Here is a 24,703-nt window from a genome sequence, read left to right as displayed (position 1 = left end):
CTGTCCGGGCCCTCTTATCTGAAGATGAATTCACTATGACTGAGATGTGGTTGTCCCACCTAGCTATCTGAAGATGAATTCACCCTCTTACCATCGTGACCTATGACTGATGTGGTTGTCCCACCTAGCTATCTGAAGATGAATTCACTATGACTGAGATGTGGTTGTCCCTTACCTAGCTATCTGAAGATGAATTCACTATGACTGAGATGTGGTTGTCCCACCTAGCTATCTGAAGATGAATTCACTATGACTGAGATGTGGTTGTCCCACCTAGTATCTGAAGATGAATTCACTATGACTGAGATGTGGTTGTCCCACCTAGCTATCTGAAGATGAATTCACTATGACTGAGATGTGGTTGTCCCACCTAGCTATCTGAAGATGAATTCACTATGACTGAGATGTGGTTGTCCCACCTAGCTATCTGAAGATGAATTCACTATGACTGAGATGTGGTTGTCCCACCTAGCTATCTGAAGATGAATTCACTATGACTGAGATGTGGTTGTCCCACCTAGCTATCTGAAGATGAATTCACTATGACTGAGATGTGGTTGTCCCACCTAGCTATCTGAAGATGAATTCACTATGACTGAGATGTGGTTGTCCCACCTAGCTATCTGAAGATGAATTCACTATGACTGAGATGTGGTTGTCCCACCTAGCTATCTGAAGATGAATTCACTATGACTGAGATGTGGTTGTCCCACCTAGCTATCTGAAGATGAATTCACTATGACTGAGATGTGGTTGTCCCACCTAGCTATCTGAAGATGAATTCACTATGACTGAGATGTGGTTGTCCCACCTAGCTATCTGAAGATGAATTCACTATGACTGAGATGTGGTTGTCCCACCTAGCTATCTGAAGATGAATTCACTATGACTGAGATGTGGTCTGTCCCTTCCTCAGTGGTCTGAAGATGAATTCACTATGACTGAGATGTGGTTGTCCACCAGCTATCTGAAGATGAATTCACATGACTGAGATGGGGTCCCAGCTATCTGAAGATGAATTCACTAGACTGAGATGGGGTCCCACCTAGCTATCTGAAGATGAATTCACTATGACTGAGATGTGGACCTTGTCCCACCTAGATCTCTATCTGAAGATGAATTCACTATGACTGAGATGTGGTTGTCCCACCTCTATCTGAAGATGAATTCACTATGACTGAGATGTGGTTGTCCCACCTAGCTATCTGAAGATGAATTCACTATGACTGAGATGTGGTTGTCCCACCTAGCTATCTGAAGATGAAAAATTCACTATGACTGAGATGTGGTTGTCCCACCTAGCTATCTGAAGATGAATTCACTATGACTGAGATGTGGTTGTCCCACCTAGCTATCTGAAGATGAATTCACTATGACTGAGATGTGGTTGTCCCACCTAGCTATCTGAAGATGAATTCACTATGACTGAGATGTGGTTGTCCCACCTAGCTATCTGAAGATGAATTCACTATGACTGAGATGTGGTTGTCCCACCTAGCTATCTGAAGATGAATTCACTATGACTGAGATGTGGTTGTCCCACCTAGCTATCTGAAGATGAATTCACTATGACTGAGATGTGGTTGTCCCACCTAGCTATCTGAAGATGAATTCACTATGACTGAGATGTGGTTGTCCCACCTAGCTATCTGAAGATGAATTCACTAACTATGACTGAGATGTGGTTGTCCCACCTAGCTATCTGAAGATGAATTCACTAAGACTGAGATGTGGTTGTCCCACCTAGCTATCTGAAGATGAATTCACTAACTGTAAGTCTCTCTGGATAAGAGCATCTGCTAAATGACTCAAATGTAATATGAGCAGTGAAATCACCTAGGACCTAGACTGGCTTCCTTTACACCTCTCCTTTCCTTAAAGACAGGACTAGATAGGTGCTGCGCTCCAATATTCACACTCACTGGCTTCCTTTACACATCTCCTTTCCTTAAAGACAGGACTAGATAGGTGCTGCGCTCCAATATTCACACTCACTGGCTTCCTTTACACGTCTCCTTTCCTTAAAGACGGGACTAGATAGGTGCTGCGCTCCAATATTCACACTCACTGGCTTCCTTTCCCTGTTTCTTTGCCTTTATGAAAGGACATGATCAGGGCTGCGGTACATAATGTTACCTACACTGGCTTCCTTTACACGCCTCCTATCCTCTAAGGACTGTATAGCAGTAGAGAAAGTGCTCTGTTTGGGATGTTCTGTCTTCTTAACCAAGCTCCTCTTCTCCCATTCTGTTTTTCTATCCTCGTCCCTCTCTCCATCTCTGTTCCTCTTTGTCCTACTCCCTCACCCCTGTTCTCCAGGAGGGAGAGTGTGAGGAGGGAGACGGTGAAGCTGAGGTGGAGGTGGAGGTAGAGGTGGAGGGAGACATGATGGAAGAAGAGACAGACGAGGACCTGGATGAAGAGGAGAACCCAGCAGTGATTGTGGAGGAGGTCCCAGGCAGGGGGCTGGAGCAGTATTTCTCTGCCCAGGTTCTGGTATACGAAGACGGGACCTACCTGATACAGGACGTGGGGGAAGAACAGGAGGTGGAGACTGAGGTGGTGGAGACAGGTGAGAGACCGGGGTGGGATGTACACACAGGCCTAGGTCTACATATATCATATACCATCTACCATATACCTACCCAACCTGAATACACTAGTGGTATATACATTCAGTACCAGTCAAATGTTTGGACACACCTACTCGTGTTTCTCTATTTGTACCATCATCTACATTGTGGAATAATAGTGAAGACATCACAACTATGTAGTAACCAAACAAGTGTTAAACAGAGTGTAGCACCACTGTCATCAAGGCAAAGGGTGGCTACTTTGAACAATCTCATATATTTAGATTTGTTTAACACTTTTTCAGTTATTGACTTTGAAATGTGTTATTTCATAGTGTTGATGTCTTCACTGTTATTATACCATGTAAAAAAATAAAGAAAACCCCTTGAATGAGTAGGTCTGTCCAAACTTTTGACATACACGCATACACGCATACACGAATACACACATACATACATACATACATACATACATACATACATACATACATACATACATACATACATACATACATACATACATACATACATACATACATACATACATACATACATACATACATACATACATACATACATACACACATACATACATACACACATACATACATACATACATACATACATACATACATACATACATACATACATACATACATACATACATACATACATGCATGTACATTTACATATACATACCTGATATACACACATACATAAAATACAGAGTACACAACATACACATACATACATTACATACTTACATACACTACATACATTACATACATGATACATAAAGCATAATGCATGTTACATGCATACATGCAACATATTACACTTAGATTTTGACATTCACTTGACATACACACCACACACCAGTTTACAGATGTTATTTTCATTTGGGGAGATGTACATTATTTTCCACACCTTCATCCACAGTACTTCAGTCACTGACAGCTTTGGTGTGGTTGCTCAGGAAACTCAGCAAGCGGATATGTAAGGCCCGTCTGCCAGTAGGCATCGCCCTCTTGTGGCCGTCCACTGTAGTACATAAGTCCACAAGTGTACTGTTTGGAAGTTGTAAACAAGCGTTGATTGCCGTTGTGATTCCACTGTGATTATAATGTTTTGACCCTGCTGGTCATCTATGAACATTTTGAACATCTTGGCCATGTTCTGTTATAATCTCTACCCGGCACAGCCAGAAGAGGACGGACCACCCCACATAGCCTGGTTCCTCTCTAGGTTTCTTCCTAGGTTCTGAGCCTTTCTAGGGAGTTTTTCCAAGCCACCGTGCTTCTACACCTGCATTGCTTGCTGTTTGGGGTTTTAGGCTGGGTTTCTGTACAGCACTGAGATATCAGCTGATGTAATAAGGGCTTTATAAATACATTTGATTGGTTGATTTAGGGTTTTAGGCTGGGTTTCTGTACAGCACTTTGAGATATCAGCTGATGTAATAAGGGCTTTATAAATACATTTGTTTGGTTGATTTAGGGTTTTAGTCTGGGTTTCTGTACAGCACTGAGATATCAGCTGATGTAATAAGGGCTTTATAAATACATTTGATTGGTTGATTTAGGTTTTAGGCTGGGTTTCTGTACAGCACTTTGAGATATCAGCTGATGTAATAAGGGCTTTATAAATACATTTGATTGGTTGATTTAGGGTTTTAGGCTGGGTTTCTGTACAGCACTTTGAGATATCAGCTGATGTAATAAGGGCTTTATAAATACATTTGTTTGGTTGATTTAGGGTTTTAGTCTGGGTTTCTGTACAGCACTGAGATATCAGCTGATGTAATAAGGGCTTTATAAATACATTTGATTGGTTGATTTAGGGTTTTAGGCTGGGTTTCTGTACAGCACTTTGAGATATCAGATGATGTAATAAGGGCTTCATAAATACATTTGATTGGTTGATTTAGGGTTTTAGGCTGGGTTTCTGTACAGCACTTTGAGATATCAGCTGATGTAATAAGGGCTTTATAAATACATTTGATTGGTTGATTTAGGGTTTTAGTCTGGGTTTCTGTACAGCACTTTGAGATATCAGATGATGTAATAAGGGCTTCATAAATACATTTGATTGGTTGATTTAGGGTTTTAGGCTGGGTTTCTGTACAGCACTTTGAGATATCAGCTGATGTAATAAGGGCTTTATAAATACATTTGATTGGTTGATTTAGGGTTTTAGGCTGGGTTTCTGTACAGCACTTTGAGATATCAGCTGATGTAATAAGGGCTTTATAAATACATTTGATTGGTTGATTTAGGGTTTTAGGCTGGGTTTCTGTACAGCACTTTGAGATATCAGCTGATGTAATAAGGGCTTTATAAATACATTTGATTGGTTGATTTAGGGTTTTAGGCTGGGTTTCTGTACAGCACTTTGAGATATCAGATGATGTAATAAGGGCTTCATAAATACATTTGATTGGTTGATTTAGGGTTTTAGGCTGGGTTTCTGTACAGCACTTTGAGATATCAGATGATGTAATAAGGGCTTTATAAATACATTTGATTGGTTGATTTAGGGTTTTAGGCTGGGTTTCTGTACAGCACTTTGAGATATCAGATGATGTAATAAGGGCTTTATAAATACATTTGATTGGTTGATTTAGGGTTTTAGGCTGGGTTTCTGTACAGCACTTTGAGATATCAGATGATGTAATAAGGGCTTCATAAATACATTTGATTGGTTGATTTAGGGTTTTAGGCTGGGTTTCTGTACAGCACTTTGAGATATCAGATGATGTAATAAGGGCTTTATAAATACATTTGATTGGTTGATTTAGGGTTTTAGGCTGGGTTTCTGTACAGCACTTTGAGATATCAGATGATGTAATAAGGGCTTTATAAATACATTTGATTGGTTGATTTAGGGTTTTAGGCTGGGTTTCTGTACAGCACTTTGAGATATCAGATGATGTAATAAGGGCTTCATAAATACATTTGATTGGTTGATTTAGGGTTTTAGGCTGGGTTTCTGTACAGCACTTTGAGATATCAGATGATGTAATAAGGGCTTTATAAATACATTTGATTGGTTGATTTAGGGTTTTAGGCTGGGTTTCTGTACAGCACTTTGAGATATCAGATGATGTAATAAGGGCTTTATAAATACATTTGATTGGTTGATTTAGGGTTTTAGGCTGGGTTTCTGTACAGCACTTTGAGATATCAGATGATGTAATAAGGGCTTCATAAATACATTTGATTGGTTGATTTAGGGTTTTAGGCTGGGTTTCTGTACAGCACTTTGAGATATCAGATGATGTAATAAGGGCTTTATAAATACATTTGATTGGTTGATTTAGGGTTTTAGGCTGGGTTTCTGTACAGCACTTTGAGATATCAGATGATGTAATAAGGGCTTTATAAATACATTTGATTGGTTGATTTAGGGTTTTAGGCTGGGTTTCTGTACAGCACTTTGAGATATCAGATGATGTAATAAGGGCTTCATAAATACATTTGATTGGTTGATTTAGGGTTTTAGGCTGGGTTTCTGTACAGCACTGAGATATCAGATGATGTAATAAGGGCTTTATAAATGCATTTGTTTGGTTGATTTAGGGTTTTAGGCTGGGTTTCTGTACAGCACTTTGAGATATCAGCTGATGTAATAAGGGCTTCATAAATACATTTGATTGGTTGATTTAGGGTTTTAGGCTGGGTTTCTGTACAGCACTTTGAGATATCAGATGATGTAATAAGGGCTTCATAAATACATTTGATTGGTTGATTTAGGGTTTTAGGCTGGGTTTCTGTACAGCACTTTGAGATATCAGATGATGTAATAAGGGCTTTATAAATACATTTGATTGGTTGATTTAGGGTTTTAGGCTGGGTTTCTGTACAGCACTTTGAGATATCAGATGATGTAATAAGGGCTTCATAAATACATTTGATTGGTTGATTTAGGGTTTTAGGCTGGGTTTCTGTACAGCACTTTGAGATATCAGATGATGTAATAAGGGCTTTATAAATACATTTGATTGGTTGATTTAGGTTTTAGGCTGGGTTTCTGTACAGCACTTTGAGATATCAGATGATGTAATAAGGGCTTCATAAATACATTTGATTGGTTGATTTAGGGTTTTAGGCTGGGTTTCTGTACAGCACTTTGAGATATCAGATGATGTAATAAGGGCTTCATAAATACATTTGATTGGTTGATTTAGGGTTTTAGGCTGGGTTTCTGTACAGCACTTTGAGATATCAGATGATGTAATAAGGGCTTCATAAATACATTTGATTGGTTGATTTAGGGTTTTAGGCTGGGTTTCTGTACAGCACTTTGAGATATCAGATGATGTAATAAGGGCTTTATAATACATTTGATTGGTTGATTTAGGGTTTTAGGCTGGGTTTCTGTACAGCACTTTGAGATATCAGCTGATGTAATAAGGGCTTTATAAATACATTTGATTGGTTGATTTAGGGTTTTAGGCTGGGTTTCTGTACAGCACTTTGAGATATCAGATGATGTAATAAGGGCTTCATAAATACATTTGATTGGTTGATTTAGGTTTTAGGCTGGGTTTCTGTACAGCACTTTGAGATATCAGATGATGTAATAAGGGCTTCATAAATACATTTGATTGGTTGATTTAGGGTTTTAGGCTGGGTTTCTGTACAGCACTTTGAGATATCAGCTGATGTAATAAGGGCTTCATAAATACATTTGATTGGTTGATTTAGGGTTTTAGGCTGGGTTTCTGTACAGCACTTTGAGATATCAGATGATGTAATAAGGGCTTCATAAATACATTTGATTGGTTGATTTAGGGTTTTAGGCTGGGTTTCTGTACAGCACTTTGAGATATCAGATGATGTAATAAGGGCTTCATAAATACATTTGATTGGTTGATTTAGGGTTTTAGGCTGGGTTTCTGTACAGCACTTTGAGATATCAGATGATGTAATAAGGGCTTCATAAATACATTTGATTGGTTGATTTAGGGTTTTAGGCTGGGTTTCTGTACAGCACTTTGAGATATCAGATGATGTAATAAGGGCTTTATAAATACATTTGATTGGTTGATTTAGGGTTTTAGGCTGGGTTTCTGTACAGCACTTTGAGATATCAGATGATGTAATAAGGGCTTCATAAATACATTTGATTGGTTGATTTAGGGTTTTAGGCTGGGTTTCTGTACAGCACTTTGAGATATCAGATGATGTAATAAGGGCTTCATAAATACATTTGATTGGTTGATTTAGGGTTTTAGGCTGGGTTTCTGTACAGCACTTTGAGATATCAGATGATGTAATAAGGGCTTTATAAATACATTTGATTGGTTGATTTAGGGTTTTAGGCTGGGTTTCTGTACAGCACTGAGATATCAGATGATGTAATAAGGGCTTTATAAATACATTTGATTGGTTGATTTAGGGTTTTAGGCTGGGTTTCTGTACAGCACTTTGAGATATCAGATGATGTAATAAGGGCTTCATAAATACATTTGATTGGTTGATTTAGGGTTTTAGGCTGGGTTTCTGTACAGCACTTTGAGATATCAGATGATGTAATAAGGGCTTCATAAATACATTTGATTGGTTGATTTAGGGTTTTAGGCTGGGTTTCTGTACAGCACTTTGAGATATCAGCTGATGTAATAAGGGCTTCATAAATACATTTGATTGGTTGATTTAGGGTTTTAGGCTGGGTTTCTGTACAGCACTTTGAGATATCAGATGATGTAATAAGGGCTTTATAAATACATTTGATTGGTTGATTTAGGGTTTTAGGCTGGGTTTCTGTACAGCACTTTGAGATATCAGATGATGTAATAAGGGCTTTATAAATACATTTGATTGGTTGATTTAGGGTTTTAGGCTGGGTTTCTGTACAGCACTTTGAGATATCAGATGATGTAATAAGGGCTTCATAAATACATTTGATTGGTTGATTTAGGGTTTTAGGCTGGGTTTCTGTACAGCACTTTGAGATATCAGATGATGTAATAAGGGCTTTATAAATACATTTGATTGGTTGATTTAGGGTTTTAGGCTGGGTTTCTGTACAGCACTTTGAGATATCAGCTGATGTAATAAGGGCTTTATAAATACATTTGATTGGTTGATTTAGGGTTTTAGGCTGGGTTTCTGTACAGCACTTTGAGATATCAGATGATGTAATAAGGGCTTCATAAATACATTTGATTGGTTGATTTAGGGTTTTAGGCTGGGTTTCTGTACAGCACTTTGAGATATCAGATGATGTAATAAGGGCTTCATAAATACATTTGATTGGTTGATTTAGGGTTTTAGTCTGGGTTTCTGTACAGCACTTTGAGATATCAGATGATGTAATAAGGGCTTTATAAATACATTTGATTGGTTGATTTAGGGTTTTAGTCTGGGTTTCTGTACAGCACTTTGAGATATCAGATGATGTAATAAGGGCTTTATAAATACATTTGATTGGTTGATTTAGGGTTTTAGTCTGGGTTTCTGTACAGCACTTTGAGATATCAGATGATGTAATAAGGGCTTCATAAATACATTTGATTGGTTGATTTAGGGTTTTAGTCTGGGTTTCTGTACAGCACTTTGAGATATCAGATGATGTAATAAGGGCTCATAAATACATTTGATTGGTTGATTTAGGGTTTTAGGCTGGGTTTCTGTACAGCACTTTGAGATATCAGATGATGTAATAAGGGCTTTATAAATACATTTGATTGGTTGATTTAGGGTTTTAGGCTGGGTTTCTGTACAGCACTTTGAGATATCAGATGATGTAATAAGGGCTTTATAAATACATTTGATTGGTTGATTTAGGGTTTTAGGCTGGGTTTCTGTACAGCACTTTGAGATATCAGATGATGTAATAAGGGCTTTATAAATACATTTGATTGGTTGATTTAGGGTTTTAGGCTGGGTTTCTGTACAGCACTTTGAGATATCAGATGATGTAATAAGGGCTTCATAAATACATTTGATTGGTTGATTTAGGGTTTTAGGCTGGGTTTCTGTACAGCACTTTGAGATATCAGATGATGTAATAAGGGCTTCATAAATACATTTGATTGGTTGATTTAGGGTTTTAGGCTGGGTTTCTGTACAGCACTTTGAGATATCAGATGATGTAATAAGGGCTTCATAAATACATTTGATTGGTTGATTTAGGGTTTTAGGCTGGGTTTCTGTACAGCACTGAGATATCAGATGATGTAATAAGGGCTTCATAAATACATTTGATTGGTTGATTTAGGGTTTTAGTCTGGGTTTCTGTACAGCACTGAGATATCAGATGATGTAATAAGGGCTTCATAAATACATTTGATTGGTTGATTTAGGGTTTTAGGCTGGGTTTCTGTACAGCACTGAGATATCAGATGATGTAATAAGGGCTTTATAAATACATTTGTTTGGTTGATTTAGGGTTTTAGTCTGGGTTTCTGTACAGCACTGAGATATCAGATGATGTAATAAGGGCTTCATAAATACATTTGATTGGTTGATTTAGGGTTTTAGGCTGGGTTTCTGTACAGCACTTTGAGATATCAGATGATGTAATAAGGGCTTCATAAATACATTTGATTGGTTGATTTAGGGTTTTAGTCTGGGTTTCTGTACAGCACTTTGAGATATCAGATGATGTAATAAGGGCTTCATAAATACATTTGATTGGTTGATTTAGGGTTTTAGGCTGGGTTTCTGTACAGCACTTTGAGATATCAGATGATGTAATAAGGGCTTTATAAATACATTTGATTGGTTGATTTAGGGTTTTAGGCTGGGTTTCTGTACAGCACTTTGAGATATCAGATGATGTAATAAGGGCTTCATAAATACATTTGATTGGTTGATTTAGGGTTTTAGTCTGGGTTTCTGTACAGCACTTTGAGATATCAGATGATGTAATAAGGGCTTCATAAATACATTTGATTGGTTGATTTAGGCAAACAGTTTAAAGCCTGTAGTTAGTTGGACACGGTGGAGTGAAAAACACAACAAACCAAAGCATTTCAGATGTAAAAAGGAAGGTATTTATTTAATTATTTTTGAAGTGTTCTCTTTGGAAAGGAGTGTTGTCCAGCCAAGTAAGCAGACAGACAACGGTGTGTCTTCTTCCCTCAGCGTTTCTAAAGGAGCCAACCTCTACTGTAACGTCCTAAAATTATTTTAATTTTTTAACTCCTTGTTTTTCTTCCCTTTTTTAAAATTCCGTCATTAGTTGCTGACACGATGACTTGTTGTGCGAGTCGCTGAGTGCTGTCTGGGGCGTAGACTTGGTGTGAGACTCCAGTCAGAAAACTAACCCATTAAAGTGGATGATGACCTAAGTACCTACATGCTCTGGCATCGATATAAACATTTCTGCACTCGGTACCTCAGCAGACTGTTTCATTTTTAGTTACTTTAGTGAGAGATTTTTTTTTAAATCAGGTTTTCCTACTTAGACTAAGGTCTTTGCCATAATGCAAATGAAGACACGTTTATATGCTCTTAAAATCTTTATTCCTTGCGCTGAATGTTCATTGTTAGGAATGCAATACATATATTATATTAATGGTGTCTTAAAATGCTCTGTTATGCTTTTTAAAATGTTGAATGCACGTGCCTATTATGGATGAATTGTCCTTTTTTCCTGCTTTGGTTGACGTTTGATCGATGCAAGAGCAGAGCAGAGATGGAAAAGAAAGCGAGACATCTCACTCGCTCCTTTTTTTCCCTCCTTAATATACAGTCAATGGACTAAGCGAATGAGACCCAGCTGCTAATTTATTGGTGCCTATGGGAGAGCCTCCCCTGAAGCAGACAGGCACTTTAAAACATGGTTAACGGCCTGAGTGGGACATCTAAATGTATCCACCATCTTTGGCAAGAGCTCAAGAGAGAGCGGAGGATTTCCTGTGTTTAGCGCGGAAGGACACCCGTCTGCCGCGGTGTGGGGGTTGTGAAGCGGTCTGGATGAATTTGAGATTTCCTCTGGCGGCGGAGTGATCTGAGCTTTTGGCTGCCTTTGCATTTCAGTGTGAAGTCAATACGAATCTGCAACACGGGAAGAACATGGCGACTTCACTTCATGAGGGGCCCGCTAACCAACTCGATCTGCTCATCAGAGCAGGTAACGGAATTTATTTTTAGAACTCGTTCTACCGGCGACCGTTTGACACTTTGTGTGTTTATTTTAGCGACCGCTGCGCCCCCATATCCGTTAAGTAGTTTCGTGAAATAATGGAGGGCAAAGCAGGAAGTGATCACCTTGCTTAGTAACCTGCATGGCGATGTCCGCTTTTCTTCAGTCGTTCTTAAAATGTTTAAAATTACTGTTTGGATTTGAGCACTGGAGGATTAGACCGCAATCTGCACGTAGCAGCGCGTGCATATCGTGATTTATAGTTTCTTCGTCCATGTGTATCATAATAACTAGTTATTCTGGCAGAGAGGGAGCCCCGCTGAAACCAGGAAGTGGTGTAGATGTGTTGTCTTTCCTACGTCTTTGCCACGCTGTCTGAGTCGGAAGGGCATGTGGATTTATGTTTATTCCGCGTTTATCATGGCTTTAAATACACAATCTGTTTATATCATCTACCTATATTGAATCAGTTATGTTGTGATTTTATCCCTGTATTGAAATTTAGTCTATCGATATATTTTTCCTTGTTGAATAACACATACAGCCAGTTTGTTCAAACATTGAATGACACGGAAGTGAGTGTAAACATTTAGTTGAAAGCTGTATTCTAGTCATTTTGTGACTTTTTCCCCCATCTGTTTTCAGTCATGTACCGTTTTTCTGAGTCCGATTCGGACCGTTATCTAAGTGTGGGCCCAGTGGTTTATCCCGTGAAGTGTGTGGCTGCTAACGGTGCACTCAATGCTGGCTTTTGCGTTTACTCGCTCGCGATTTTTAAGTGCAAATCGTGTCTCGTTTAAGTTCAGTTCGCCATGCAAAGGTTATTCTTTTTTACATTGGCTAGAGTGTGTTGCATTTTCTTCCTTGATTTAACGATAATTTAAAAAATATTTTTGGATCATTTCGATGGCGGAAGCATTGTTATGCATCTAGGCGGGTTGTGGCTTGATTGACAGGTCCATTTGACCAACGGCGCTCGTGAGGCGTTCGAAATCCTCCCACCAGCCAATGAGCGCTGCTTGACGGGTGGGCGTAGATAACTGAGTTATCCAATGGTGTCCGGGGCGGGGAGTGAGTGACGTGGGGATGGAGACCGTCTTCACCGTCTTCGAAGAGAACTGGAGGGAAAGGCTACGCGAGTGTAAACACGGAAGTCATAGGGGACTGCACTACTTTGTGTCGGACTTGCTATTATTGGCTCGGTCAAATAGTACCAGCTTTTTCTTTCTTGCTTGTCGAGAAGTAATGATGAAAATCATATTTATTCACACGCATTTTGTACTTTTGAAATATGCTGACTTTTAGCCTCAATTGCTTTTTACAGATGTTAATTCATTTTCTTAAATACAATGACTGAATAAGGTAGTGCAGCAGTACTATTTCAACCCAAGTCCGTACCCAACCAAATATTCTGATAACCAACCTCGCTTATTATTATTAACCAAACACTCACTGTTGAACGAATCCCTAGAAATATGAAAATGCATAACATTTTATTTATTTCACTTTTACAGTTAAAAGTTTACTTTTTAAATATTTTTTGTGTTAACACTTTGACAGTTAAATGTATAATATGCTTACAGATAAATGCATCTTAGTATGTATGTCAAATGTCTGTGTTTATTTCTAGCCTATGTATCGGTGTCAAAGTATCCCGTCTATGTGGCAGCTCGGCCTATCAGGTGCCTATAGTAGTTCTGCTTGTTTATGTGTGTGTGTGTGGGGGGGCTACAGTTTGTTTGCGCTTGGGACGACGGGTAGTGTGTGTGTGTGTCAGGGTCTGAATGAGAGGGATTGGGGTGTCAGTCTGTCTTCCTAAAGATAACCCCTCTCCCCTACCCTGTGCCTGCCTCGTAGCCAAACATGGGCAGGGGTGATGGTAACCAGATACGTGCTTCCCAGAGAGGGACAACAACAGGTGCCCTGGGTTTAGTCCCAAATGGCACCCTATCCACTATATAGTGCACTACTTTTGACCAGGGCCCAGAGCGCTCTGGTCAAAAGTAGTGTACTGTAAATGGAATCCCTGGGCTTAGTCTGTCTCCTAGTTCCTCAGAATGACTGCATACCCCATACTAATAAATTGCATAATTTTTCCTTGTCTCCTTTTTTTTTTTTTGTGAAACAATTCCTAGCCCAAATGATTTACCATGACCAGATGAGCACAAGGAAACCCTCTAGACCCCTTGTTGTAGACAGCCCATAATGAGGAAAACAGATTGGGTCATTTTACAAGGGAAAACCTCAGGGCCCAAAGGAAAGGAGGAAACCATGACTTCTAACCAATACTTATTATATGGTTAGTTAGTTATGGTTAGTTAGTTATAGATGGTTAGTTATGGTTAGTTATAGATGGGTAGTTAGTTATAGATGGTTAGTTAGTTATAGATGGTTAGTTATGGGTAGTTAGTTATAGATGGTTAGTTATAGATGGTTAGTTATAGATGGTTAGTTAGTTATGGTTAGTTATGGTTAGTTAGTTATGGTTAGTTAGTTACTTGATGCTCTGTAACATCTGTTTTAAGGTCAGTCTGACACTGTAGGTCATGGTGGTAAAGAGAGACTTTTATTTGCAGCTGATCCTACATCAGTTATGCCATAGTAACTGGAGACGGAACGGTTGCTAGGGGGCGCCAGAGACAGGATGTCAGCTTTGACAGACTTTAGAAGTCCTGTGTGTTTAGTGTAGTAAACAAGCCATTTGAAGTGTCTCAACCTTTTAGTTTGGTAGTAAACTGTTAATGGTGGAACACCGACAGTGTTTTCACGATTAAAACCAAACCGTGGTAACAGTCTTGAGGTAACCAAACACCACTTTTATTTCCAGTAGGTTGCATCAGAACCCCTCTGTACTGTACAAGTGATGAAATGTCTACAGCGGCTGTACAGACCTGCAGCGGTGCTTTTCACCTTTACTAACGTGTGTTTTCTGTGTTTCAGTGGAGGCGTCCGTCCATTACCAACAGTCTGGCACCAGCATCTACTGTTCTGATAAGACCATCGAGGCTGCCGAGGCTCTGCTGCACATGGACTCTGTTACCAGCCTGAGAGGAGACCGCAGCCCAGGTATTCACCATGACATATTCCATCCATAACCAGGTATTCACCATGACATATTCCATCCATAACCAGGTATTCACCATGACATATTCCATCCATAACCAGGTATTCACCATGACATATTCCATCCATAACCAGGTATTCACCATGACATATTCCATCCATAAACAGCAGCCCAGGTATTCACCATGACATATTCCATCCATAACCAGGTATTCACCATGACATATTCCATCCATAACCAGGTATTCACCATGACATATTCCATCCATAAACAGGTATTCACCATGACATATTCCATCCATAACCAGGTATTCACCATGACATATTCCATCCATAAACAGCAGCCCAGGTATTCACCATGACATATTCCATCCATAACCAGGTATTCACCATGACATATTCCATCCATAACCAGGTATTCACCATGACATATTCCATCCATAACCAGGTATTCACCATGACATATTCCATCCATAACCAGGTATTCACCATGACATATTCCATCCATAACCAGGTATTCACCATGACATATTCCATCCATAACCAGGTATTCACCATGACATATTCCATCCATAAACCAGGTATTCACCATGACATATTCCATCCATAAACAGGTATTCACCATGACATATTCCATCCATAACCAGGTATTCACCATGACATATTCCATCCATAACCAGGTATTCACCATGACATATTCCATCCATAACCAGGTATTCACCATGACATATTCCATCCATAACCAGGTATTCACCATGACATATTCCATCCATAACCAGGTATTCACCATGACATATTCCATCCATAACCAGGTATTCACCATGACATATTCCATCCATAACCAGGTATTCACCATGACATATTCCATCCATAACCAGGTATTCACCATGACATATTCCATCCATAACCAGGTATTCACCATGACATATTCCATCCATAACCAGGTATTCACCATGACATATTCCATCCATAACCAGGTATTCACCATGACATATTCCATCCATAAACAGCAGCCCAGGTATTCACCATGACATATTCCATCCATAACCAGGTATTCACCATGACATATTCCATCCATAAACAGCAGCCCAGGTATTCACCATGACATATTCCATCCATAACCAGGTATTCACCATGACATATTCCATCCATAACCAGGTATTCACCATGACATATTCCATCCATAACCAGGTATTCACCATGACATATTCCATCCATAACCAGGTATTCACCATGACATATTCCATCCATAACCAGGTATTCACCATGACATATTCCATCCATAACCAGGTATTCACCATGACATATTCCATCCATAACCAGGTATTCACCATGACATATTCCATCCATAACCAGGTATTCACCATGACATATTCCATCCATAAACAGGTATTCACCATGACATATTCCATCCATAAACAGGTATTCACCATGACATATTCCATCCATAACCAGGTATTCACCATGACATATTCCATCCATAACCAGGTATTCACCATGACATATTCCATCCATAACCAGGTATTCACCATGACATATTCCATCCATAACCAGGTATTCACCATGACATATTCCATCCATAACCAGGTATTCACCATGACATATTCCATCCATAACCAGGTATTCACCATGACATATTCCATCCATAACCAGGTATTCACCATGACATATTCCATCCATAAACAGGTATTCACCATGACATATTCCATCCATAAGGTATTCAGACATATTCCATCCATAAACCAGGTATTCACCATGACATATTCCATCCATAACCAGGTATTCACCATGACATATTCCATCCATAACCAGGTATTCACCATGACATATTCCATCCATAACCAGGTATTCACCATGACATATTCCATCCATAACCAGGTATTCACCATGACATATTCCATCCATAACCAGGTATTCACCATGACATATTCCATCCATAACCAGGTATTCACCATGACATATTCCATCCATAACCAGGTATTCACCATGACATATTCCATCCATAACCAGGTATTCACCATGACATATTCCATCCATAACCAGGTATTCACCATGACATATTCCATCCATAAACAGCAGCCCAGGTATTCACCATGACATATTCCATCCATAACCAGGTATTCACCATGACATATTCCACCCATAACCAGGTATTCACCATGACATATTCCATCCATAACCAGGTATTCACCATGGCATATTCCATCCATAACCAGGTATTCACCATGACATATTCCACCCATAACCAGGTATTCACCATGACATATTCCATCCATAAACAGCAGCCCAGGTATTCACCATGACATATTCCATCCATAAACAGCAGCCCAGGTATTCACCATGACATATTCCATCCATAAACAGCAGCCCAGGTATTCACCATGACATATTCCATCCATAAACAGCAGCCCAGGTATTCACCATGACATATTCCATCCATAAACAGCAGCCCAGGTATTCACCATGACATATTCCATCCATAAACAGCAGCCCAGGTATTCACCATGACATATTCCATCCATAAGCAGCCGCCCAGGTATTCACCATGACATATTCCATCCATAAGCAGCCGAGAGACAAGAACAGAGAGACATCATTGATGTCGTAGATCTCAGATGATTTCATACGAATGTTGGTGTTCACACAACGTCACATCCACCAGAACACACACACTGTTTCTCTCTTCTTAACGTTTTCCCTCTTGTCCCACTAGATGTGTTCATCCCGGCAGGGTGTGGGACCACCCCAGACTTCATCCACGCGGCGATGCGTCCAGACGTGATGACCGAGACGGTGGTGGAGGTGTCTACGGAAGACTGTATGGACGAGGACATGGAGGTCACCCTCATAGAGGAACCAGACGAGTCAGAGCCTGACCAGCAACCTGTCAGGAAGAAGAAAGGTTAGTGATGAGGACACGGAGGTCACCCTCCTAGAGGAACCAGAGCCTGACCACCGACCTGTCAGGAAGGTTAGTGATGAGGACACGGAGGTCACCCTCCTAGAGGAACCAGAGCCTGACCACCAACCTATAATATATAATAATAATAATATATGCCATTTAGCAGGACGCTTTTATCCAAAGGTCACTACAGACCTGTCAGGAAGGTTAGGGGGGATGAGGACACGGAGGTCCTGAGGAACAGTCATGTGTGCATACATTCTACGTATGGGTGGTCCCGGAACCCTCCTAACCCACTACCCTGGCGTTACAAGCGCCATGCTCTACCAACTGAGCTACAGAAGGACCTGTCAGGAAGAAGAAAGTTTAGTGATGAGGACACGGAGGTCACCCTCCTAGAGGAACCAGAGCCTGACCACCGACCTGTCAGGAAGGTTAGTGATGAGGACACGGAGGTCACCCTCCTAGAGGAACCAGAGCCTGACCACCGACCTGTCAGGAAGGTTAGTGATGAGGACACGGAGGTCACCCTCCTAGAGGAACCAGAGCCTGACCACCGACCTGTCAGGAAGGTTAGTGATGAGGACACGGAGGTCACCCTCCTAGAGGAACCAGAGCCTGACCACCGACCTGTCAGGAAGGTTAGTGATGAGGACACGGAGGTCACCCTCCTAGAGGAACCAGAGCCTGACCACAGACCTGTCAGGAAGGTTAGTGATGAGGACACGGAGGTCACCCTCCTAGAGGAACCAGAGCCTGACCACCAACCTGTCAGGAAGGTTAGGGATGAGGACACGGAGGTCACCCTCCTAGAGGAACCAGAGCCTGACCACCAACCTGTCAGAAAGGTTAGTGATGAGGACACGGAGGTCACCCTCCTAGAGGAACCAGAGCCTGACCACAGACCTGTCAGGAAGGTTAGTGATGAGGACACGGAGGTCACCCTCCTAGAGGAACCAGAGCCTGACCACCAACCTGTCAGGAAGGTTAGGGATGAGGACACGGAGGTCACCCTCCTAGAGGAACCAGAGCCTGACCACCAACCTGTCAGAAAGGTTAGTACGGAGGTCACCCTCCTAGAGGAACCAGAGCCTGACCACCGACCTGTCAGGAAGGTTAGTGATGAGGACACGGAGGTCACCCTCCTAGAGGAACCAGAGCCTGACCACCGACCTGTCAGGAAGGTTAGGGATGAGGACACGGAGGTCACCCTCCTAGAGGAACCAGAGCCTGACCACCGACCTGTCAGGAAGGTTAGGGATGAGGACACGGAGGTCACCCTCCTAGAGGAACCAGAGCCTGACCACCGACCTGTCAGGAAGGTTAGGGATGAGGACACGGAGGTCACCCTCCTAGAGGAACCAGAGCCTGACCACAGACCTGTCAGGAAGGTTAGGGATGAGGACACGGTCACCCTCCTAGAGGAACCAGAGCCTGACCACAGACCTGTCAGGAAGGTTAAGATGACTCTAAGACAGAATAGAATACTGGCTATCCACTGAGAAATCAAGAAACTTTCCATAATACTACCCAAAGATACTGTCTGTTGATTGGAGATGCTGTCTGTTGATTGGAGATGCTGTCTGTTGATTGGAGATGCTGTCTGTTGATTGGAGATGCTGTCTGTTGATTGGAGATGCTGTCTGTTGATTGGAGATGCTGTCTGTTGGATTGGAGATGCTGTCTGTTGGATTGGAGATGCTGTCTGTTGGATTGGAGATGCTGTCTGTTGGATTGGAGATGCTGTCTGTTGGATTGGAGATGCTGTCTGTTGGATTGGAGATGCTGTCTGTTGGATTGGAGATGCTGTCTGTTGGATTGGAGATGCTGTCTGTTGGATTGGAGATACTGGCTGTTGATTAAGACATCAAAGTAATGCTAAAGAGCCTAAATGGTTTTAATGATGAAGGTACTATAAAGATGTTGATGGTAAATGGGACTGACTTGTCAGACTGGCTGTATCTTGTAGACAGGATGTTGATGTTAAATAGGACTGGCGGTATCTTGTAGACAGGATGTTGATGTTAAATAGGACTGGCGGTATCTTGTAGACAGGATGTTGATGTTAAATAGGACTGGCTGTATCTTGTAGACAGGATGTTGATGTTAAATAGGACTGGCTGTATCTGTTGATGTTAAATAGACTGGCTGTATCTTGTAGACAGGATGTTGATGTTAAATAGGACTGGCTGTATCTTGTAGACAGGATGTTGATGTTAAATAGGACTGGCTGTATCTTGTAGACAGGATGTTGATGTTAAATAGGCTGGACTGGCTGTATCTTGTAGACAGGATGTTGATGTTAAATAGGACTGGCTGTATCTTGTAGACAGGATGTTGATGTTAAATAGGACTGGCTGTATCTTGTAGACAGGATGTTGATGTTAAATAGGACTGGCGGTATCTTGTAGACAGGATGTTGATGTTAAATAGGACTGGTTGTATCTTGTAGACAGGATGTTGATGATAAATAGGACTGACTTGTCAGACTGGCGGTATCTTGTAGACAGAAAGAGCGCCGTCTATTGGCATATTGGGAGATTGCACGCAATGTGAAATGCTCATGTCTTCGACCCATGTCAATTGATTTGATTGATTTTGAATAACTTTATTGGTCTGTTTGTCTGTGTAGCGGGGAGGAAGCCAAAGACCCACCCGCCTGCTGTGTCCAACGGATCGCCGGACCTCAGCATCAAGAAGAAACCCAGAGAAGGAAAAGGTGGGACACACAAATATACAGAAAGGACACATCCATAAACCGCCTGTCTCTCTGTCGACCGACCCGCCTGTCTCTCTGTCGACCGACCCGCCTGTCTCTGTCGACCCGACCCGCCTGTCTCTCTGTCGACCCCCGCCTGTCTCTCTGTCGACCCGACCCGCCTGTCTCTCTGTCGACCCGACCCGCCTGTCTCTCTGTCGACCCGACCCGTCTGTCTCTCTGTCGACCCGACCCGCCTGTCTCTCTGTCGACCCGACCCGCCTGTCTCTCTGTCGACCCGACCCGCCTGTCTCTCTGTCGACCCGACCCGCCTGTCTCTCTGTCGACCGACCCGCCTGTCTCTCTGTCGACCGACCCGCCTGTCTCTCTGTCCGACCGACCCGCCTGTCTCTCTGTCGACCGACCCGCCTGTCTCTCTGTCGACCGACCCGCCTGTCTCTCTGTCGACCGACCCGCCTGTCTCTCTGTCGACCGACCCGCCTGTCTCTCTGTCGACCGACCCGCCTGTCTCTCTGTCGGCCGACCCGCCTGTCTCTCTGTCTCTCTGTCGACCGACCCGCCTGTCTCTCTGTCGACCGACCCGCCTGTCTCTCTGTCGACCGACCCGCCTGTCTCTCTGTGTCTCTGTCGGCCGACCCGCCTGTCTCTCTGTCGGCCGACCCGCCTGTCTCTCTGTCGACCGACCCGCCTGTCTCTCTGTCGACCGACCCGCCTGTCTCTCTGTCGACCCGACCCGCCTGTCTCTCTGCCTGTCGACCCGACCCGCCTGTCTCTCTGTCGACCCGACCCGCCTGTCTCTCTGTCGACCCGACCCGCCTGTCTCTCTGTCGACCGACCCGCCTGTCTCTCTGTCGACCCGACCCGCCTGTCTCTCTGTCGACCCGACCCGCCTGTCTCTCTGTCGACCCGACCCGCCTGTCTCTCTGTCGACCCGACCCGCCTGTCTCTCTGTCCGACCGACCCGCCTGTCTCTGGTCCCCCAGGCAGCACCACGTACCTGTGGGAGTTCCTGTTGGACTTGCTTCAGGACAAGAACACGTGTCCCAGGTACATCAAGTGGACTCAGAGGGAGAAGGGCATCTTCAAGCTGGTGGACTCCAAGGCCGTGTCCAAGCTCTGGGGCAAACACAAGAACAAACCTGACATGAACTATGAGACCATGGGGCGGGCTCTGAGGTGAGGGTTTACCCTACAACCGTCTAGCACTTGAAATGGCATTGACTGTGGAAGAGGCTTTAAGCTGAGTTAGGTGTGTAGGTTGTTGGTTTGGATGAGTTCCTCTGAGGAACATGAGTTAATGTGTAGGTTGTTGGTTTGGAGGAACATGATCCCCTCCCTCTGTCTTCCCCCTACCCCCCCCTCCTCTATTTACCTCCCTCGGTCTTCCCCCTACCCCCCCCTCCTCTCTCCCTCTCCCCTCCCTCCTCTATTTCCCTCCCTCCGTCTTCCCCCTCCTCTCTCCCTATCCCCTCCCTCCTCTATTTCCCTCCCTCCGTCTTCCCCCTCCTCTCTCCCTATCCCCTCCCTCTCTCTCTCCACCTCCTCTCTCCCTATCCCCTCCCTCTCTCACCCTCCTCTCTCCCTCCCTCTCCTCCCTCTCTACCAGGTACTACTACCAACGTGGTATACTGGCCAAGGTCGAAGGTCAGCGGCTGGTCTACCAGTTCAAGGAGATGCCCAAGAACATCGTTGTCATCGAGGACGATAAGGCCGACTCCAGATCGGGCGATCTTATTGGCTCAGAGAAGTCTTACCACGAGAGAGTCCTGCCCTCGTCGGAGACGATACTGAATGTGGCCGAGCTCGCCACGACGCCCACCATCCTGAGGGGTGGGACTAGAACCGTGGTCCATCCTCCGGTTGCTAAGGGCAACAAGGCGGCGGTGACGGGGGGCGGGGCGGCGGTGGGGGTTCCGAGGATAGTGACCATTTCCACGGCGCCAGACGGAACCCAGACGCAGCATTCTCACACGGCCATCATCCCCACTGCCTCAGGACCCAGGTTAGAGACACACCCTAATACTGACCCTGAAACATACATCATCCCCACTGCCTCAGGACCCAGGTTAGAGACGCACCCTAATACTGACCCTGAAACATACATCATCCCCACTGCCTCAGGACCCAGGTTAGAGACGCACCCTAATACTGACCCTGAAACATACATCATCCCCACTGCCTCAGGACCCAGGTTAGAGACGCACCCTAATACTGACCCTGAAACATACATCATCCCCACTGCCTCGGGACCCAGGTTAGAGACACACCCTAATACTGACCCTGAAACATACATCATCCCCACTGCCTCGGGACCCAGGTTAGAGACGCACCCTAATACTGACCCTGAAACATACATCATCCCCACTGCCTCGGGACCCAGGTTAGAGACGCACCCTAATACTGACCCTGAAACATACATCATCCCCACTGCCTCGGGACCCAGGTTAGAGACGCACCCTAATACTGACCCTGAAACATACATCATCCCCACTGCCTCAGGACCCAGGTTAGAGACACACCCCTAATACTGACCCTGAAACATACATCATCCCCACTGCCTCAGGACCCAGGTTAGAGACGCACCCTAATACTGACCCTGAAACATACATCATCCCCCACTGCCTCAGGACCCAGGTTAGAGACACACCCTAATACTGACCCTGAAACATACATCATCCCCACTGCCTCAGGACCCAGGTTAGAGACGCACCCTAATACTGACCCTGAAACATACATCATCCCCACTGCCTCAGGACCCAGGTTAGAGACACACCCTAATACTGACCCTGAAACATACATCATCCCCACTGCCTCAGGACCCAGGTTAGAGACACACCCTAATACTGACCCTGAAACATGCCTCAGGACCCAGGTTAGAGACACACCCTAATACTGACCCTGAAACATACAATTCACTTTGGAGGTTTTATGCTGAATGTAAAAGAGTTTATCTATCGATATCTAGTAAGTTTGTATTTACGAAACTTTGTCACGGACTCCATTTTGTTATCGTTTCCGTCTCCAGGACTGTACGGGTTGCCATGCAAGTGCCTGTAGTCATGACAACGTCACTGGGCCAGAAGATCTCAACGGTTGCCATGCAACAGGCGCCAGGGACGTCGGGAGGCCAAACGACGTACCAATTGGCCAACGCCTCTCCCATTGGCACGGCAACGGGCATACGCGAACTCCCAACCGAAGGTGGGTAACCACGCTAGTTGGTGTGTCAGCTAGCTGCTCTGTAGTGCAGACAGACTGGACAGTTTGACGGCTGAGCTACACAGACACGCCTCATACTAACCAAGTCCACGATTCATAACTACTCTGTAGTGCAGACAGACTGGACAGTTTGACGGCTGAGCAACACAGACACGCCTCATACTAACCAAGTCCACGATTCATAACTACTCTGTAGTGCAGACAGACTGGACAGTTTGACGGCTGAGCTACACAGACACGCCTCATACTGGACCAAGTCCACGATTCATAACTACTCTGTAGTGTACACAGACTGGACAGTTTGACAGAGCTACACAGACCATCTCTCATCTCTCCAGGTTGTGATCCACTCTGTATAGATCTAGAATGTGTAGACCTGTTCCTAACCATCTCTCTCCTCTGCAGGTTGTGATCCAGACCATCCCCACTATGGTTCCAGCCACAGCGGAGAACGGAGACAAGATCACGGTCCAACTGGCTAAGATCATCACCATCCCGGCCCACCAGCTGGCCCAGTACCAGCAGCAGACCAAGCCTGGCCTGGGGGCTCCCCGAAACATACAGCATCTCTCTCCTGGGCGGGACAAACTCCTGGGGGTACGAGCCCTGGCACCTCATGTTACCATGGCTGCAGGGACACAGGTGTCTGTTTTAAAAATAGTTTTTTTTTCCCCATTGGCCATTTTAAGCTAGACATCGGAAAACACATACTTTAAGACATCACAAGATACTGACATGCAAGTATAAAAGTATTGCATTTGGGCACAGACTTTTTTGTGTATTAATTTGTATTTATTTTTGTTACAAATTCAAACATTGTCTTCATTTATGGAATTACAAATTGTATCCCCTGTGACCAAGGTGATGAGGCTGGCCGTTCCCACAACGCTGCATCATCATCAACAACAACAGACACATCATATCGTCACGACGACGCAAGGTGGCGGGACCGGGACCCTGCAGTGGTCACCGTGGACGACGACAACAGCCAATCAGAGCGCTCCGGTGGCGGCATCCCATATCATCAGCGGCATCATCAAGAGATCTGGCACGGCGATCGAGAGAACAGCAGCAGCAGCAGGCCAAGACGCTGACCGTTAAACTGCGGTACAGGCCCTCCCGTCAGACCAC

General features: G+C 43.5%; 1 protein-coding gene and 2 long non-coding RNA genes across 5 annotated transcripts; 2 read left to right on the top strand and 1 right to left on the bottom strand.

Annotated features, from left to right (window-relative positions):
* Positions 1 to 204: 204 nt before the first annotated feature.
* Positions 205 to 1,766, bottom strand: LOC127925238 (uncharacterized). The gene is made up of 3 exons (XR_008120171.1): positions 1,299 to 1,766; positions 322 to 860; positions 205 to 273 (listed from the first exon to the last, which is right to left on the bottom strand). It is a non-coding gene; the product is annotated as an uncharacterized LOC127925238 (long non-coding RNA).
* A 510-nt stretch (positions 1,767 to 2,276) lies between these two features.
* LOC127925237 (ETS-related transcription factor Elf-2-like) lies at positions 2,277 to 24,673 on the top strand. Its single transcript, XM_052510120.1, has 12 exons — positions 2,277 to 2,572; positions 14,610 to 14,735; positions 17,446 to 17,634; positions 20,267 to 20,353; positions 21,337 to 21,529; positions 21,960 to 22,481; positions 22,988 to 23,050; positions 23,114 to 23,176; positions 23,226 to 23,382; positions 23,420 to 23,554; positions 23,978 to 24,214; positions 24,434 to 24,673. Exons 1-12 carry the CDS (start codon positions 2,386 to 2,388, stop codon positions 24,671 to 24,673), a joined length of 2,199 nt encoding a protein of 732 aa, XP_052366080.1. The 5' UTR covers positions 2,277 to 2,385.
* Positions 14,774 to 16,247, top strand: LOC127925239 (uncharacterized). 3 transcript variants are annotated; one of them, XR_008120174.1, is made up of 3 exons: positions 14,774 to 15,040; positions 15,644 to 15,750; positions 16,122 to 16,247. It is a non-coding gene; the product is annotated as an uncharacterized LOC127925239 (long non-coding RNA). The 3 variants fall into 3 exon arrangements; XR_008120172.1 differs by having other exon boundaries at positions 16,089 to 16,247; XR_008120173.1 differs by lacking the exon at positions 15,644 to 15,750 and adding an exon at positions 15,314 to 15,379 and having other exon boundaries at positions 14,777 to 15,007; positions 16,089 to 16,247.
* Positions 24,674 to 24,703: the final 30 nt, after the last annotated feature.

Source organism: Oncorhynchus keta, unplaced genomic scaffold (genome assembly GCF_023373465.1).
Source record: "Oncorhynchus keta strain PuntledgeMale-10-30-2019 unplaced genomic scaffold, Oket_V2 Un_contig_5361_pilon_pilon, whole genome shotgun sequence".
NCBI lineage: Eukaryota > Metazoa > Chordata > Actinopteri > Salmoniformes > Salmonidae > Oncorhynchus > Oncorhynchus keta.
Note: the sequence above shows the minus strand (reverse complement) of the source record. Positions and strands in the feature narration are given on the sequence as shown.

Bases quoted from the DNA above. Each gene is read 5' to 3' on its own strand.
- LOC127925237 (XM_052510120.1), top strand. From the start codon at position 2,386: ATGATGGAAGAAGAGACAGACGAGGACCTGGATGAAGAGGAGAACCCA. The intron at 2,573-14,609 runs GTGAGAGACCGG...TCTGTGTTTCAG, and splicing joins GACTGAGGTGGTGGAGACAG to TGGAGGCGTCCGTCCATTAC. The intron at 23,555-23,977 runs GTGGGTAACCAC...TCTCCTCTGCAG, and splicing joins ACGCGAACTCCCAACCGAAG to GTTGTGATCCAGACCATCCC.